This window comes from Oryctolagus cuniculus, chromosome 1, assembly GCF_964237555.1.
Source record: "Oryctolagus cuniculus chromosome 1, mOryCun1.1, whole genome shotgun sequence".
Taxonomy (NCBI): domain Eukaryota; kingdom Metazoa; phylum Chordata; class Mammalia; order Lagomorpha; family Leporidae; genus Oryctolagus; species Oryctolagus cuniculus.
This window is the reverse complement of record NC_091432.1, coordinates 171,067,021-171,083,646: the sequence shown is the minus strand read 5'-3', so window position 1 is coordinate 171,083,646 and position 16,626 is coordinate 171,067,021. Positions and strand designations below refer to the sequence as shown.

The 16,626-nt window shown below is 38.6% G+C and overlaps 1 protein-coding gene across 10 annotated transcripts in view; it reads left to right on the top strand.

The window, feature by feature from the left end:
- PTPRD (protein tyrosine phosphatase receptor type D) overlaps positions 1-16,626 on the top strand; it is a 1,630,925-nt gene that overhangs the window by 1,557,958 nt on the left and 56,341 nt on the right. For all 10 annotated transcript variants that reach the window (XM_070051957.1, XM_070051959.1, XM_070051976.1 and 7 more), the window contains one exon: positions 10,325-10,500. In XM_070051957.1, coding sequence (XP_069908058.1) covers positions 10,325-10,500 — 176 coding nt within the window. The remainder of the gene's footprint in view (positions 1-10,324; positions 10,501-16,626) is intronic.

Genomic DNA, 16,626 nt, shown 5'->3' with positions numbered 1-16,626 from the left:
GAGGAGGATTAACCAAGTGAGCCATGGCGCCGGCCCCGTATATACAGATTTAAGAACATAGATACATCGCATCCTACCCTCCTCCTTCTCTTATTCCCCCTCTTAATTTTTATAAAGATCTACTTTCAGTTTACTTTAGACTCATAAGACTGACCCTACACTAAGAGTTCAGCAAATAGTAAGAAGAAAAATTTTTTAAAAAAAGATTGTTCCTCAATAGTAGAGACAAGTGCTATAAATAATCATTGAATTTCAAAATGTCAATTTCACTCCTGTACATTACTTTTTGGTACTCTATTGGTTACCACATATCAGGGAAAACATACGGTATTTGTTTTTTGAGAACTGGTTCATTTCACTATATATAATGTTTTCTAGTTGCATCCATTTTGTTGCAAAAGACAAGACTTCGTTCTTTATTATGTCTGAGCAGTATTCCGTGCTTTATTATACTATAATTTCTTTATCTAGTCTCCAATTGATGAATAGCCAGGTTGATTCCATATCTTAGCTATTGTGAATTGAACTGCAGTGAACATGAGGGTTACAGATAACTCTTAATATCCTGATTTCATTTCCCTTTAGTGAATTCCCAGTAGTGGAATTCCTGGGTCCAAATGGTATAGCTATTTTCACCTTTTTTGAGGTATCACCATGCTGTCTTCCACAATGACTGTACAAGTTTATATTCCCACCACCAGTGGATTAGGGTACCTTTTTCCTCACATTCTCACCAGCATTTATTTGTTGATTTCTGTATGAGAGCCATTCTAACTGGGGTGAGGTGAAACCTCATTGTGGTTTTGATTTACATTTACCTGATGACTAGTGATCCTGAGCATCTTTTCATGTGTCTGTTGGCCATTTCAATTTTCTCTTTTGAACTTTGAACTTAAACTTGCCTGTTCAAGTCCTTGGCCCATTTCTTAACTGTTTTTTGTTTTGTTTTGTTTTGCTGCTGTTTAGTTTCTTGAGCTCTTTCAAGATCCTGGATATTAATCCTTTATCAGTTTCATAGTTTGCAAATATTTTCTCCCATTCTGACCATTGTCTCTTTACTTTGCTGTATATTTCCTTTGCAGTGCACAAGCTTATCAGCTTGATATAATCCCATTTGTCTGTTTTGGCTTTGGTTGCCTGTGCTTCTCAGGTCATTTCTAGTAAGCCTTTGCCTATGTCAATGTCTTGCAGAGTTTCCCCAACGTTCTCCTTTAGTAATTTAATGTTATCGGGTCATAGATTTGTTGATCCATTTTGAGATGATTTTTATATAAGGTATAAAATAGGTTCTTGTTTCATACTTCTGCATGCAGAGATCTAGTTTTCCCAGAACCATTTATTGAAGAGACTTTGTCCAGGGATTGACTTTAGCCCCTTTGTCAAAGATTAGTTTGTTACAGATGCTTGGATTGATTTCTGGGGTTCCTATTCTGTTCCATTGGCCTACGTGTCTATTTTGGTGCAAGAACTAAGCTGTTTTGATTATAACTGCCTTATAGTATGTCTTGAAATCTGGTATTGTGATGCCTCCAGCTTTGTTTTTGTTGTATAAAATTGCTTTGGCTAGTCAGGATCTCTTGTGTTTCCATATAAATTCTGGCATCATTTTTTTTTTAGTTCAAGAAGAATGTCATTGGTATTTTGATTGGGATTGCATTGAATCTGTAAATTGCTTTTGGTAGTATGGAAACTTTGATGATGCTAATTCTTTGAATCTATGAACATGGAAGACTTTTCCATTTTTGTGTCTTTCTATATTTCTTTTTTTATGTTTTGTAATCTTCATCATAGAGATCTTTCATGTCCTTGGTTAAGTGTATTTGAAAGTATTGATTTTTTTTGGTAGCTATTGTGAATGGGATTGATATTAGAAGTTCTTTCTCAGCCATGGAATTCCTTCAGCATTCAGTTTTTCATTTTTCAAGTTAATTGTGTGAAATGTAATCCTTTATTTCAGTTCTTCTCAAAATATAAGCATTTCTACTGTTGAAGAGCAGGAGATAGAAAAAAATTTTATTTTTTTTTTAAATTTCCTTTTATCTGAAAAACAGAGACAGTGGCACATGGAGAGAGATCTTCCATGTGCTAGTTCACTCCACAAATGCCAGCAAAGAGCCATGCTGAAGCCAGGAGCCTGAAACTCAACTCTGGTCTCTATGAATGGTAGGGAACTAAGAACTTGAACCATCACTTCTGTTGCCTGCCAGGGTACACATTAGCAGGAAGCTGAATTGAAAGTAGTGTAGGCAGGGCTTGAACCAGGCATTCATTATGGGCTGAAAGTGTCCCAAGTGGTTACATAACCACTATGCCAAGCATCCTCCCTGGACATTTTTATATATTAATTTGTCTTAAATAATAAGCTATATGGTACTTAGCCTTGGAAACTTGGAACAGTTCCACAGGGTAAAAACTGTCTTCACTCTTTGTAAAAACTGTCTAATGAGAAGTGTTTTCATGGATCTGTTTCATGTACACAGCCATGCAATTGTTGTGGGGATCTGTTATTCCCTAACTTCTACCTTAATCTATACCTGCTGATGTTTCTTATTCATAAAAAAGAAAAAGCATTTTTAAGGAGTGTTTGTATTGTTTTTCTTTTCTTTACTCCTGTTGACAAGAAGCTAATCAAATAATAAATTAGAAAGTTCAGGTAATGAGTTTATTTTTACCTATAATGTCTTTAGTTATTAGGATTTTTCCCATTTTTATTGTACATCTATGCAGATTACTCAAATGAGTCATTGCTTCATTATTCAGGTTATAAAGAAACATACAATGTCATCTGTAGTATGGCTCTGTTAGAATTCAAGGCACAGGTTGTAGATGACTGGAAAGATGTAAAATAATTAATTTTGTCTGCTCTGCTATTTGTTTTTGAATACAGAAGGTGGAAAGATATTTTTAACTTTTGGAATTGCTTCCCATCAATAGATTAATTAGGAATGTGTGGGCTTATTTCATTTCTGCTTATCACATCAGTCATAATAACAACCAGTAGTCATGTGGCTTTTTAGAAATTTCAAATGCATTGACTCATTCAACCCTCACAGGTGTTGATGATGGGGGTTCATCTATTAGTGTTGAAGGGAGTGAAGATTTGAATATTTCTTACAGGCACAGTTCCTATAGTCTTATTCTGTGCTTGATTCTGACTACTTTGTTGCTTGATAAAGCCCTAGAATAACTGTATTCTTATTAATATAAGCTAATTGCACCAAGGCAGTCTGATGTGGTTGAAAAGATGTACCACAGTAGCCCAAAGTATGCTTTAATTTAGGGTAAAATCCTCTCTAAGTAAAATTGACGTCCTCTCTGTCACAGATGCTGGTAACACCCCCAACACCTGTAGCTGGTCTTGCAGTGTATTCAAAGATGGTTCAATTGCGCACCTCCCTCCCTTTGTCTTTCTGGAAGCCCAGCCTCCTCAGCAGTACAGAGGTGTAGAAAATGAAACAGAGGGGACATGGGAAAACAAGCTGGTGTAGGCTGAGTGCACACACTCGAAATGTTAACCATTCTTCCATTAGTTCATAAAGGGAGTTACAATACCCACAGAGCAAGGCATGCTTCTCCTTAAAAAAAAAAAAAGAAAGAAAGAAAATACCATGCATTTTATAGAAACATTTGCTAAGCTGCCACTATATCAGGTGATGCCATGGCAGATAATACAATATGAATTTGCAAGGAAAAATTTTTTCTCTGTTGTGTTGCAAAGAAAAATCATTCATTTTGCCATTTCTGATGTAGCAATGGTGGCTGCTTTGGTATAAGAGAAGGGCAAAGAAGGCCTGTGTCCTTTGGCATTAAATGAATTTAATCATAAGTTGCTATTAAATGTTTTCTATTTTCTAATTTTGCTGGTATCACCAAAGTCAACCTTTTTTTCTGCATATTGGGATGTAAAAATTAGAAACTAGGTCTGAAACAGCATTTTGTGATGGTTCAGTGTTTTGCTGTATTGGAGTAGAGAAGAGGACATTATTTATTAAATAAGAGGTGACATTTTGGCTCTGTTGGGTTCTGAATACGGCTGTTATATGGCAGGGAATAAACTGGTTTACCGAAAACCAGATTTGTTGTTGAGAGGAGCATCATTTCATTAAGGATTTGTTAGAACCAAAAGGAAATGAAAGTATCTGGGTTTTGAAGGCACTGTGTATGTTAGAACAGGGTAAACCACTCATCTGCATGCCCATGGCCATCTAATGCAGTGCAGCTGTCTGTGGGAGCCACGAAGGGGATTCTGCGCTTCCTCCAAGGCTGCCTCTTCTCATGCTCCACTCCTGAGCTCCAGGGAGAGCGTCTGGCTCTGAACAGACCACCTCCTAGCCTGGCACCACCAAGCCCTCCTGGTTTTCATTTTGTTTACTTTTTTACCCCACCAGATTCCAGTCACTGTCTCAAAAAAATCTCATCAGAGATAGAAGCAATAGGAATCAGTGAGAGAGTATCAGAATGTGTTCCCCCCTCATCTCAGAAACACCAGCATCTATCTTAAAATAACTTTGCAGAGACTTCCCAGTCCAGGAGGGTTAAGAACGGCACAGAAAGACATCTTATTTTAGAACTGTAGAGGTCTCCAGGGAGTCCGTTTGTCTGGTGTGCCTTGTTTAGCAGATAAATAATCCGAGATCTGGACAAGTTGAACAACTTGCCAAATGTCAAAGAGAAGACTACCAGCAACCCAAGTCAGGTCCCAGCACCTGGGTACTTTCTTTCTATTTTTGGTAAATGCTTATTAGTATTTTTCCAAGACTTTAAAATTGCACACATGACTTTCTACAGTTTGATGTGACACAAAAGTGCAAGTATTCTCTTAAGATTCCTTAATTTTACTTGGATAAAATAATCCATGTACTATTTTGGATCCTGCTGTTTCACTGGACATCAGGTACACACATTATTACAATTTGTTAATCACAAACTCATCCCATTCAACAAGAGAAATCTTTCTTTTTAAATCATGTTACTTTCTGACCAAAAAAATCTAATCCATAGCAACTTGAGTGTTCTCTGTTTTTGTTATTTTTAAGAAAGCCACATGACCCCATTAGTTCTCAAATTAACAGAACACACCTTATGTTAACCTTGCTATGACAAAACAGCTCAGACATTGCAACATCACTTTCAAGGTTTGATGTATTAATTATTCATCATGAACAAAGATAGTAGCTGTATCTTTCCAAGGATTCCCCTCTCCTCTTTGTACTCAAACACATGCAGAAGCAATGTGATGAAGCCCTGTCCCTTTTACTCTTATGTGAAGAAAAGGCATTGTTCTTGTGTTGTGAAGTCCTGATATAATTTCTAGGGTTTTGCAGATAACTGAGTCCAAAGTCCATGCCCAGGCTAATTTATCAGCTGAAAAATGTAACTAGCAATTTCCAGCAAATCAGAGCCTGAAACTTGCCTAATTTTGTTCTAGTTGCTGTTTGCTAGGGCCTGTTGTACATGAAGAGCACGGAATCTCAGCATTCCCAGCCATTCACTTCATCACAATCTCTTTTAGTTTAAAAGGCCTGAGTTTATAGCTCCAGGTTTAAGCACAAAGACCACCTATAAATATGTAAAGAATATTTTTTTTGACAGGCAGAGTGGACAGTGAGAGAGACAGAAAGGTCTTCCTCTGCCGTTGGTTCACCCTCCAATGGCCACCGCGGCCGGCGCACCGCGCTCATCTGATGGCAGGAGCCAGGTACTTCTCCTGGTCTCCCATGGGGTGCAGGGCCCAAGCACCTGGGCCATCCTCCACTGCACTCCCTGGCCACAGCAGAGAGCTGGCCTGGAAGAGGGGCAACCGGGAAAGAATCCGGCGCCCCAACCGGGACTAGAACCGGTGTGCCGGCGCCGCAAGGCGGAGGATTAACCTAGTGAGCCGCGGCACCGGCCTGTAAAGAATATTTTAAACTGCCACAATAAAGAACAGACCATTAATGGATGAAATACACTATGACCCAGGAATGGATCATATTGGTATAACACAAGAAATAAGTGGATCTAGCCTCGGGTTTCTCATGTGAAAAATTAGTGTATTGATTATTTATGGTGTTGGACTGTTTGCATGAGTGCTATTAATTGGATAATGCACATGAAATAATACATAAGAAAGCATGAAAACCTACGCACTTTTACAAATGTGGTAAATCCATGAGCTCCCAGGAAAGAGCAGGTCTTACATCAAGCTATACTTTTTCACCAGTAAAACCAACTAACCCCAGGAAACATGTCTTATAGAAAGACCAGCGTGTTCTAAAATTTGGACTATGGGTAGCAGAAGGCAAACATCTTAGTCAAACACCTCTTATGTTAATAATTCCTTCCCCTACCACAAACAGAAAACCCAAAGCAAGAACTCCTATTATAAAACTTCTCTTTGACTGCAAGAAATAAAAGCAATAAATTTATTCATAGGAATTCTACGTTCTTTTATTACTACATTTTAAGTTAGATTTGTATCCATAATAGCCCCAGAGGAATTCAGTTAATTCTTACACACTTTGCTTGGATCAGTAGTGCAATCTGATTAGTGTTGCATTAGCAGATGCAAGTCGTTTTTTGGATAAGGCACAGAATTAAAAATTAAATAAACAAATAAGCATTATTTGCAGAAGATCCTTCCTAAAACGTGAAAGGATTTTATAGATACACCCTTCCTGCAGAAGCCTTCTAATTAAGAGTTACTGAAGAAACATTCCATGGCACGAAAGCATTCAGAAAACTAGCGTGTTGTGTGTCTTACAGGGTTGGTTGAAAAATCTTTCTAAATGTGTCTCCACTGAAGACTGGGGTTTCTTCCACTTAAAATAGACTGCTGTTTAACTTTGGATTCCAATCTGGGGCTAATATTTGTAGAAGGACAAGTCACCCTTGCATTCATACTTCTGCAGTTCGTTATGACAAGTTGGATGGATACAGGAATCAATAGATTGCAGACCTCGAGAGAATGTGGCAACCTGTCACGTCTCCATGTTGCTGAGGATCTGAGGGACAAGTTGCAGACATGTGTTTCCATCAGAGCCACAAGGAGGCTTCCATTCTAGATAGTATATCCATACAGACATGCATCAAAATAGAAAGGGAACCTCATCATTATATTCACTATATAAACATTAGCCTAATAATTAGTAGACATTAAGGTTCTGTTTCTAATTTTCTTATGTTCCAAATATCATGCCCTACATTCTTAACTGTTTAGTGATACAGCATTGATCCTGGGTGCCCAGTGGACTTCAGACAGAATTTTTGTCTCCTTGTCCCTTGGAAGTGCAACTAGTATCAGTGACAGCCCCATCCCCCACTCAAAATATCCATTGTTAAAACTTGAGAAGTATGTTAAAAATACAATAGTTACATTATAGCTGAAAATTTCACACAAAGAGGCTTGGATGGGTCTGATTCCCTTTCTTTAGTAATGGTATTCATGTGTATCTCCCACAAGTTCTCAGTGCATTGTCCAGACATGTTTGTTACCCTTGATAAAAGGGGGCATGTCACAACACCCACCTGATACGTTTTCTGAATCAATTACTACAGATTTCTCCATTCTAAATTTTGCTGGGAAAGAAAGTTTTCGATATGTTGGCAGCTGAGTGAGGCACTTAGCCAGAATCCTTTTTATCAATTCTTTAATGTTGTTAACTGCTAAATTAAAATGGTGAGAATGGGCTTTTCCTGTGTTGTAATTTGGGTTCATACTTGACCCAGAACCAGATCTTGTGAATGTGTAAGATGAGTGTGCTTCATAGTAGCTGTAACATAAAGATTTTATTTAAAGTGCCCTTTGAATCTACAGTAATTTGGTATCAGGGTGGAAAAGGATCTTCATCAACAAAGGGCTGCCAGAACCCCAACTGCTTCTTGAGTAGCTGTAATAGATGAATAATGTTACAACCAACCGTGCATTTCAGTTTTTGCTCAAAAGGCTTTTCAGCTAACGCTGGTGGTATTCCATATCTGTGTGTTCATCTCAGAGCAGATTAGTTTCCATCTGACTTTCATTACTTTCCTTGAGAGGATCAGTTTTACAACTCAAATGAGAAAAGCAGTCAAAGTAATTGCAAGTGGCAATCAGTGAAATATAACAATTTGAGCTTGGGAACATATGTTCCATTACAAAGAAAAAAATGTTTTTCCATAATTCCAGGACTCATATTTTCCCAAGGCTAGAAGGGACTATGCACAGGTTTTAGCACTAACTCCAGTAGCACACTAATATCCTTGTGAAGTGCTTGTTCCCCTCCAGGGATAGGCAACTCATTACCTTCCAAGGAAACCTGTTTTCTTTTTGACTCTGACTATTTGGAAGTTTTTTATTGTATTGAAGGTGAAATTCATCCCTCTGTAGTTACATCCTTCAGAATTGAAAAACTTTGATCTCAATAATATAAATCTAACCCTCTCTTCAGATAACTCACATCTCTTATCCCCAACTACTACCTTATCCTATCCTGGGCTGTAATATGCATTCCTTTCTCATATGGAAGAGCTTTTATTTCCTTAATCATTTTTCCCACTGTCCTTGGAAGTTTAGATTGACCTATATCCTGCTAAATGTATTGTTCTGATTAAAAGAATAAAAACAGAAGGAGGAGGGAAGGTTGGGTGGGAAGTATCACTGTACTCCTAAATTTGCATATAAGAAATACCTGAAATATGTTCACCTTATATAAATAAAAAGTTATAAGAATGCATTGTTCTGAAGGAAAAATGTAAATCAAAATATATACATTACATTACAGCTCTGACACTTATTAAATATTGGAACTGAGGCAAACTACTTTTTTCACCAAGGATAGCAAAGGTGAATAAAGACACATGGTCCAGTGGTGGAAACAGGCCATTAGCAATTTAGCATTTACATGATTTCATCTGATAACAAGTAGTATAAAGAGTTGTCAAAGGAGTTCCGAGGTCCCAGGGTACTTAACTACAGGCCTTCTGAGATGTTAACAGTGTTTTATGGAGAGAAGGCAATAGAGATGTGTTCTAGGATGTGGATGGAGCGCAACTAGGAGAGCAGTGTCTTCTCTGAGCTAAAGCAGATCACTGTTGAGGGCAAGGAGGTGAGTAGAATGAGCGTGGAGAAGTGCAGAGCTTTCTGGGCTTTCTGGGCAATGTTGAGAGCTTGGATTTTTTTTTTTTTTTTTTGGAAGTGTGAAACCGTTGTTGTATTTGAAGGTGTTATAGTTTCTGAACTATGTTTTTTCAAATTGCTCCTATGCTAGATACAGACTGAAGGGAACAAAAGTAGAAGTGAAACCATTAATTATGAGGCAATTTTCATAATCCTACAGAATTTCATGTACTACTTCCAGCAGCCCTGTGGGTTTAAATGAGAAGGAATAAATCAGAGAGGTTGACTGTGATTAAACCTGACTCTATCAGTTGGAGCAACATGGCCAAGTTTTTATTTTACATAGATAGATTCAATTATTTACTTGAAAAGCAAACTTTCAGAGAGAGAGGGAGAGATAGAGAAAGATCTTCAGTCCATTGGTTCACTCCCCAAATGCTCACAAGGGCCAGTGCTAGACCAGGCCACAGCAGGAGCCTGGAGTTCCATCCAGGTCTCTGAGTGGCAGTGGCCCAAGTGCTAGCCATCTTCTGCTGCTTTCCTAGTGACATTACCAGGAGCTGGAAATGGAAGTGGAACAGCTGGGTCTTGAATCAGTGCTCATATGAGATGCCAGTGTCTCAGGCAGTGGCTTAAAACACTGCTCCATAACACCAGTCCAAGCCACATTTTATGTGTGCTCTTCAGTTTCCTCTTTGATGAAGGATGATCATAGAGTTGCTGTGAGGATTCAATGAGTGTATATGTGAATTTCCTCTTTGCTAAACCTGCAAAGGGTTTTTCACTGTCGTGACACAGTCTACACTCTATTGCATTTTCAGACTCAGATATTCTTTTGTTTAGCTTTTGTCTGGGAATGAGGAAGAATATACAGAATAATGTGACCATATTCTTTATATTCCTTTGTGAATTTTTTTTTTTTTTTTTTTTTTTTTTTTTTTTTTTTTTTTTTTTGCTGATGCAACAGAGAAAGCAGACAGTCTCTAAGAGAAAAGGCACTCTATGGACTAACTGCTGTATTTTTCTATTTTATTAATCCACTTTGTCATATTATAAAGACCTTATTCCTTGAAAATTGTGTTCTTTTAAACATGATATTGTTTTAAATCTTATTCAAAAGCTGAAATTCAATTATTGTGACTCCTCCAGCATAGTGTGGAACAATAATACATCGCCATTAGGTCATCTACTGAGGTTTTTCCTCTGATGGTATGTTCAGCCAATTAAATAACACTCCTTGTTTTACAGGCATCCCAGGAAGCGACTATGTGAATGCCAACTACATAGATGGTTATAGGAAGCAAAATGCCTATATTGCAACCCAGGGATCTCTCCCCGAAACGTTTGGGGACTTTTGGAGAATGATATGGGAGCAACGGAGTGCCACTGTTGTCATGATGACAAAACTAGAAGAAAGATCCAGGGTAAGATTAAATATCTACCCTCTTAAATCTTCCCTGTAGGAGTCCTTATGTTATGCTTTTATTTTGTTCAGGATCCAACTTTTTCTGAGGTTTAAGTTTCTGAGAGACAATAATGTTGACTGGATATCAAAAATTATGATTAAACCATTCTTTAAAACTTTCTGGGATCTTTTCAAGAAGAAAAATCACCCACAGTGCAAATGTATGTGATTGCTAAAAGGAAAAAAATTATATTCAAGGAAATAGCTGGCTTAGAGAAAACAAACATTAGTTTTAACTTCTTTCCCAAACTCACATAGAACAAGAACTCCGAGACATTGAGGAGTCCAATCATTATGTACTTCCTAGGTTTTCAATTTTTCCTTTCTTACAATGTGCAGTATAAGATCTAAAATCCTGTGAAAGAGGTCCTTATTTAAATTATGCAAAGTGGTGTAAATTAAGTCAGGGAAACCAGAAAAATGATGTGGTTCCCTAAATGGCTGAGAAAACATAAATATGTAGGAGGTATTTTGCTAATTTAGAATTTTCTAAAATGAATAGATTTTTAATAACAGGGCTATTGCTTTTTAAGATCCTAGAAATGAGTTCCGTTCACCACATATATTCCCAGTAGTGTATTTTATGGCACATTTGTTAAATACTGTTGATTTGAAAAGCACATTCTTCAGTGCATATGCAAATATTAGAGCCATCTGATGAAAATCAGTCTTTAACCTTCATGATTTAATGAAGGGTCTCTGGAAAATCAAATCACTGCAGACACACATGTTCTCACTGAAGAGTGAGGACATTCAGGATGGAGTCTAAAACCACAGGTGAGAGGTCTGCTTCACTCTGGTCACAGTGGATTCAAAAAGGATGTGTAGAAGGAAGCCAAAGTCCAATTCCCCATTTATTGTGATAGATGAGATTCTTGAAATACTCTTCCATGCTGAACACATGGTACTTTCTCTTAGCCCTTAGGCATATATTAGGGAATCATTAAAGGCTATAAGAAAACTTACAGGAAAAGCTCAGATGAAGGAAAATATTAAAAAGTCTCAAGTGTTAAAGGTAACAGATGGGAAATCAGGTGTGGCATACAGCTGGTTTAGCAAATCTAAATAGCAACCATCTTTCCAAAACACCTGAATTCTACACAAATGTTCAACTGTTGTCTGAAATGGATTTAGGTAAAAAAAAAGTCTAAGACTCTGAAAACAAACATTGATGCCATACTTCACATGTAAACTGCAATGAAAGGATGGAAATGAATCCATTATTTTTTGAAAAGTTTTATTTATTTATTTGAAAAGCAGAGAGAGAGAGAGAGAGGTCTTCCGTCCACTGGCTCGCTCCCCAAATTGCCACAATGGCCTGCTGGAGCTCCAAAGCCAGGAACCAGGAGCTTCTTCTGGGTCTCCCACACAGGGGCCAAAGCGTCTGGGCCATTTTCTACTGCTTTCCCAGGTCATAGCAGAGAGCTGGATCGGAAATGGAGCAGCCAGATCTGGAACCGGCAGCCATATGGGATACTGGCACTGCCGGCAGTGGCCCCCATGAATCCATTATTGACTTGAACTCAGGGTAGTCCCTATATAGTAAGCAGCTTGTTTAATTTAAATCCCCCATGCTAATGATCTTTGGGATATAACAGTGATTTCTAACATCTAACACATTAATTTCCCAAAGACCTTATGATATAAACACTGCGCAGATCTCCACTTTACACGTGAGTAAACTAAAGCCCAGAAAATTACAGAAGGTCACCCAAGGTCATTCATCTACCAAGGTCAAAGATAGGAACTGAAGACAGACCGTCTGGCTCCAGAACACACATCCTTCACCATCAGGCCATACTGCCTGGTAACACTTATGTGAAGCTGAGACAGCTGAACTATTATATTATGGCATGCATGTAAATCCAGCCTACCCAGTCTGCTCTGCCTGGAGATACCAGCTGGTAGCAAGCAGTCATTTGCAAAAGCTGTTTTCAGTAAAACACACATTTTATCTTGACACTGCAGGCCTTCATTAAACTGTGCACAGAAACTTGTTTTGAAATAACCAAATGAAATGCTACCCCTTTTCTCCCTAATTGCTTCTAATAATAAAGTTAGTTCTAACTGGCCCCACTGCCACTGCAACATCGGATGGTAATGAGCAGTTCTTGGCGGAAGGCATTGTGACTTAAATACCTACAGTTTATCTTTCTGTTGCAGGCTACCTCCCTCCTACCCCTTAGACAGAAGAACTTATTGGGAAGTTACTAAACGAACCTTTGTTTGCTCCCTTCATTAATTACTCTTTGCTCTTGCAAGTTAGCTTTCTCCTTTGTTAAATGGCCTAAGGAGGCCAATTAAAAGGCTGTCTTGTGATTTTTAATCTGTTGCTTCAGCCTATTCCCAAACTTGTGATGACCTACATAAGCCAATGGACAGTTGAGGCATCTCAATGATCATCAGTATAAAAATATAAATGAAACTAATCCTCCAGCCCCCAAACCCTTTTGATCCCCAGTGTAGATTGGGAATAAATGACCAAATGTCATACAAGGATTTAAAAAGCCCTGAAGCCTTAAATTATCTCATCAGCTCTTCCATCTTCTTCCTCACATCCTCCCACCTCACCCTTCCCATGTCTGGTTGCTCTTTCACTTGGAATAGCAGGAAGAAAGGGGAAGGCATTCTTGAATTCTTAAACAAAAACTTGGGTTGAATTTCGCTATAAAAACAGTGTTATAAATAGTGGTTACTTGTTACTGAAATATATAGCTCTATACTTTGGGAACTATGTGGGTTCTGTGGGCTGACCTGGGATTCAGTGAATTCTCAATTCCCAGCAGCCAACTTCAAAGCAGACAGCTGAACTAGCCTAGTTCTACTTAGGAATGTCTGCTTAGGAATGGCCTGTAGTCTCCCCCATAAAGGAAGGGGTCTGGGTAATTTCAACAAATCACCTCTCCATCACCTCTCCAAGGGATGAAACTTGAAATTGCGCTGTTTAGATTAAGGCTCAGGTTCTTGAAATAATATTCATCCCTATTATATATAGAAAAAGTGTGTCTATGAATTAAGAAGTGCATGAAAATACATGTTGATTATAAATTTGGGGTTAGGAATAGTTAAGAAAAGGGAAGATACCATGATATTACACCAGACTGCATGGAGACACGACTATCACAGAAGTGCAGCTACATGACATGGGTACAGGTAGGGAAACTTTTTTGTCCAATATATGTCCAATATCAGCCCCCAACTCCAGGCCATTCTAATTTTAAGACAACTTGACCCCTCATCACCTCTCCTTTGGAGATCACTTGGAAGGATTGTTGTACATATTAACTCAGTCAAGAGATGTGTCAGGGTGGCTCAATGACTATTATGTATTGATGAAGAGGTAGGAGACTTTACAAGTTCAGTTGCACCTAAAGCTGGCCTCCAAATGCTTCAATTTTTCTTCCAAAATAAAACAGATTTGCTTATCTGTAGGAGACAGTGAATCCTGACCAACCTCACAGTGTCTGTTCATGTGGCTAATTCTACCTACTGTTCCCAGTGCAATACATCCATGCATTTTGTTGTTGTTGTTAAGAGGAGACTGCAGTTCAGACCGTGGGATTCTTTGGTACTTGCTTTCCCCTAGGACAGAATCTCCTGGCCCAGGGACCTTGTTCATCAGTCCGCAGTTAGACCTAAATGGAACATTCTGACTGCTACTTTCACTGTAACCATGTCTTAAAGCCATGAAATATGAAAATCGTGGGTCATGTAGACATGGGGTATATGTGGTAATAATTGCTTTTGGTTTGGTTTGCATTTCCACCCCCTTTCTTATTTATTTTATGATGCCAGGGGATCCCCCCTTAGAACCATGTTCTGTTTTCAAGCTTGCTGCTTTGCCTGGGCATGGTTCATGCTTACATTGTCATTCAGGCTGGAGGTTTATCAGCAGTGCTGTTAATCTTCCGCTGAGTTAGAACAGCTCACTGAGACAAAAAGCTTCTAGGTTCACTATCACTGGTCTGTTCTTAAGGAAACTGACCATCATTAGCATTTTAATGACTGACATTTACTAGTCTGAAGTGTGAGTCAGGACTCAGTTTAGACATTTGAACTCTTGAGTTCTTTGATGTTAATGTCATCCCTGTACCATAAATGTGACCTTGAAAGAATCCCCAACTTAGAAGACTGTTTGCATGGTGTATACATTCAGTTATCAAACCCAAAGAGAAAAGTTTAAGTTAAATATTTAATATGCATTTCATTAGGGTTATAAAGAAATAAAGCTGAGCACTGGAGATTTTGAAAGCATTGTATGACTGCTGCCTGAAACGCACAGATCAATTCTAAATTGTTGTAGAATGTTCTGTGTGATATGAGATACTGTTGGTGGGTTTTATTTCACAGTTTCCATATTTATTGCCAAATCTTCTCAAGTTCTGCGTAGTTCATTGATTCTACAGCGAGTAATTCTCGTGCCCTAGAATGTGGTCTCTAATTGTTTCCATGTTTCATAACATGCCAATAAGCACATGAGCTGATCTGGGCAACCACATGGAGGAAAGAAAAAGTTTGGAAAAAATGAAGCACTCTTAGGAGAGTAAAATGTATACAGCAGCAATTTCCACTCCAAGGATGTTATTTGTGGGCGGTAGGGTACATGGGGTTGGCCATCTCGCTCAAAGAATGCAGTCTCCGAGGTAGAATTTACCCAGGTGATTGCTGTACTAGGAAGCTCTGGTATTTAGGGGGTGATTGTCCACTTCTTTTTTTTCTTTTTTCATCTATTTGCTTTTGGCTGTATTCTCTACTTTGTCTCCCATCTTGAAATATACAAGAGAGAGGCAATGTGTGAAATCCCCAAGCTTCACAAATTCTCGTGCAGCTTTAATTCTTGTTAGAAATGGAAATGGCTTCACTGCGTTAGGGGCTGTCTGACTTTCACTTCGTTCATTAGCCTGCCTTCATTCCCTGCTGATAGTTGAGATTCATACTTGCTTACATTGTCTTGCAAGTTGTATAATGGATTCTTATTCACTTAAAGAGCTATTCTTATGGCTGTACTTAATGCTATACATATCAAGGATTTGATATGTGACTTGACTTGTCTTCCAATGTGGGCCTTGTGGATTAATCGTCAAATCATGGGGCTACAGTGAGGAATTCTGCTATTTCCAATGAACTGCATCCCGCTGTCTGTTCCTACAGAATCATACAAAAACAGCTGATGGCATTCATTATTACAGTAGATCAGATGTTTGGTATATCATCTCTCTAGTTGTACCTAGGACCAAATAATGGGAAAATCACTACTTTTCTAAATTTTGTTGTTTGTACTACTAATGGAGGTTAGAGGCTGTCCAGGCCAAAGGGACTGGGCTGGTATTAACCTCATTATGTTAACAATTTAGAGGGTTAGAACAGAGACTTGACATTTGGCCAACAGAACACTTCTGATCTAATGACCATTCAGTCTCCTGTCCTTCAATGTCACCTCTGTAAAATGTCCCCCAACGTAGATTCAAGGTGAGATGGAGACATTCACATTTTGTTCTGTGGCTAACAGGGCAATTCTGGGCAAGAAACAGGAAAAGAAAAATTCTGGTCAAACATTTTCTTCTTTTCTTATAAAACAAATCTTGAGGATCTTTTCAGATTCCGAAGCCCTTTTGGGTTAAAAGTGACAGGGTCCCGTTGAAGATTATAAATGGCAGTGTTATTGTTTTCACTGTCCTTATCGGGTTTGGAAAGCCCAGCCTTGGCCAGTGGCAGACTAATTCTTGGCCCCTCTGGTTTGTCAAGGTTCAGTAAGTTTAACGGAGAGCAAATGCTTTCCAAATGCCAGGTCTGCGTCCTTTTCCAAATAGAACTGGAAACGCCGAAGGCCTTGAACATTTAATTTCTAAAACTGCAGCCTGAAGTGCTGCCTATCTAGGGCAACAGAAACTGCTTTTCCCTTAAGCAACTTTAGGAAGGCAGCACAAACATTGCCTTTGGAGTCTGCATGATGTATGGGATTGTTTTCGAAGGTAGAGGATACTTAATGTAAATAGGACCCTGGCAACAAAAAGAATGATGCTCATGTTGGCAACCTAAAGGATGTTTAGGTTCTTATCTAGCAAGTTCCACACTCTTGGTTTTT